Raw genomic sequence first — 1,804 nt, forward strand, 5'->3', positions numbered from 1 at the left:
ATGAAGTTCAAGTCTTGTAGTGTGATTAAAGGCCTTGCCACACATATCACATTTATATGGTTTCTCTCCAGTATCAACTGTCTGATGAACAGCAAGGCTTGAACTTACAGTGAAAGCCTTGGCACATATACCATAATTACATGGTTACTCTCCAGTATGAAGTCTCCGATGAACAGCAAGGTTTCCAGTACGACTAAACGCTTTGCCACACACATCACATTTGTATGGTTTCTCTCCAGTATGAAGTCTCCGATGAACAGCAAGGTTTCCAGTACAACTAAATGCTTTGCCACACACATCACATTTGTATGGTTTCTCTCCAGTATGAACTCTCCGATGAACAGCAAGGTTTCCAGTATGACTAAATGCCTTGTCACACACATCACATTTATATGGTTTCTCTCCAGTATGAACACTCCGATGAACACCAAGGTTTGAACTTACTCTGAAACCTTTGCCACAGATATCACATTTATATGGTTTCTCTCCAGTATGAAGTCTCCGATGAACAGTAAGGTTTGCAGTATGACTAAATGCCTTGTCACATACATTGCATTTGTATGGCTTCTCTCCAGTATGAATTCTCTGATGAAGTTCAAGTCTTGTAGTGTGATTAAAGGCCTTGCCACATACATCACATTTATATGGTTTCTCTCCAGTATGAATTCTCTGATGAACTGCAAGGCCTGTAGCTTGACTAAAAGCCTTGCCACACACATCACATTTATACGGTTTCTCTCCAGTATGAACTCTCTGATGAACAGCAAGGTTTGAGCTTACTCTGAAAGCCTTGCCACATATATCACATTTATATGGTTTCTCTCCAGTATGAACTCTCCGATGAACAGTAAGGTTTCCAGGACGACTAAATGCCTTGCCACACACATCACATTTATATGGTTTCTCTCCAGTATGAACTCTCCGATGAACAGCAAGGTTTCCAGTACGACTAAATGCCTTGCCACACACATCACATTTATAAGATTTCTCTCCAGTATGAATTTTCTGATGAAGTCCAAGTTTTGCAGTCTGATTAAACGCCTTGCCACATACATCACATTTATACGGTTTCTCTCCAGTATGAACTCTCTGATGAACAGCAAGGCTTGAACTTACACTGAAACCCTTGCCACATATATCACATTTATATGGTTTCTCTCCAGTATGAAGTCTCCGATGAACAGTAAGGTTTGAAGTATCACTAAATGCCTTGTCACATACATTGCATTTGTATGGCTTCTCTCCAGTATGAATTCTCTGATGAACTGCCAGGTTTGCAGTTTGACTAAAGGCCTTGCCACATACATCACATTTATATGGTTTCTCTCCAGTATGAATTCTCTGATGAAGTCTAAGTTTCGCAGTCTGATTAAAGGCCTTGCCACATACATCACATTTATATGGTTTCTCTCCAGTATGGAGTCTCCGATGAACAGTAAGGTTTGCACTATGACTAAACGCCTTGCCACATACATTGCATTTGTATGGCTTCTCTCCAGTATGAATTCTTTGATGAACTGCCAGGTTTGCAGTTTGACTAAAGGCCTTGCCACATACATCACATTTATATGGTTTCTCTCTCATATGATATCTCCAATGAATTAAAAATTTTGCAGCTTGCTTAAAGACCTTGCCACACACATCACATTTATGTGGTTTCTCTCCAGTATGAATTCTGCAATGAATCGCAAGTTTTCTAGTTTGATTAAAAGCCTTGCCACACACGTCACATTTGTATGGTTTTCCTCCTGTATGGATTCTTTGATGTCTAGTGAGTTCTGAGTCCTGAAGAAAGGTTATGTCA

At 39.9% G+C, this 1,804-nt stretch overlaps 1 protein-coding gene across 1 annotated transcript in view; it reads right to left on the reverse strand.

Annotated features, from left to right (window-relative positions):
- Positions 1-444: 444 nt before the first annotated feature.
- The window catches only part of LOC104985930 (zinc finger protein 239-like), a gene marked incomplete at both ends in the record, with an annotated part of 7,088 nt that continues 5,728 nt past the window's right edge, over positions 445-1,804 (reverse strand). Inside the window, 2 exons of the mRNA XM_010836320.1 lie at positions 445-957; positions 1,042-1,517. Of these exons, the coding sequence (XP_010834622.1) occupies positions 445-957; positions 1,042-1,517 (989 nt within the window). The remainder of the gene's footprint in view (positions 958-1,041; positions 1,518-1,804) is intronic.

This window comes from Bison bison, unplaced genomic scaffold (assembly GCF_000754665.1).
Source record: "Bison bison bison isolate TAMUID 2011002044 unplaced genomic scaffold, Bison_UMD1.0 scf7180017845659, whole genome shotgun sequence".
In the NCBI taxonomy this organism is placed as follows: Eukaryota; Metazoa; Chordata; class Mammalia; order Artiodactyla; family Bovidae; genus Bison; species Bison bison.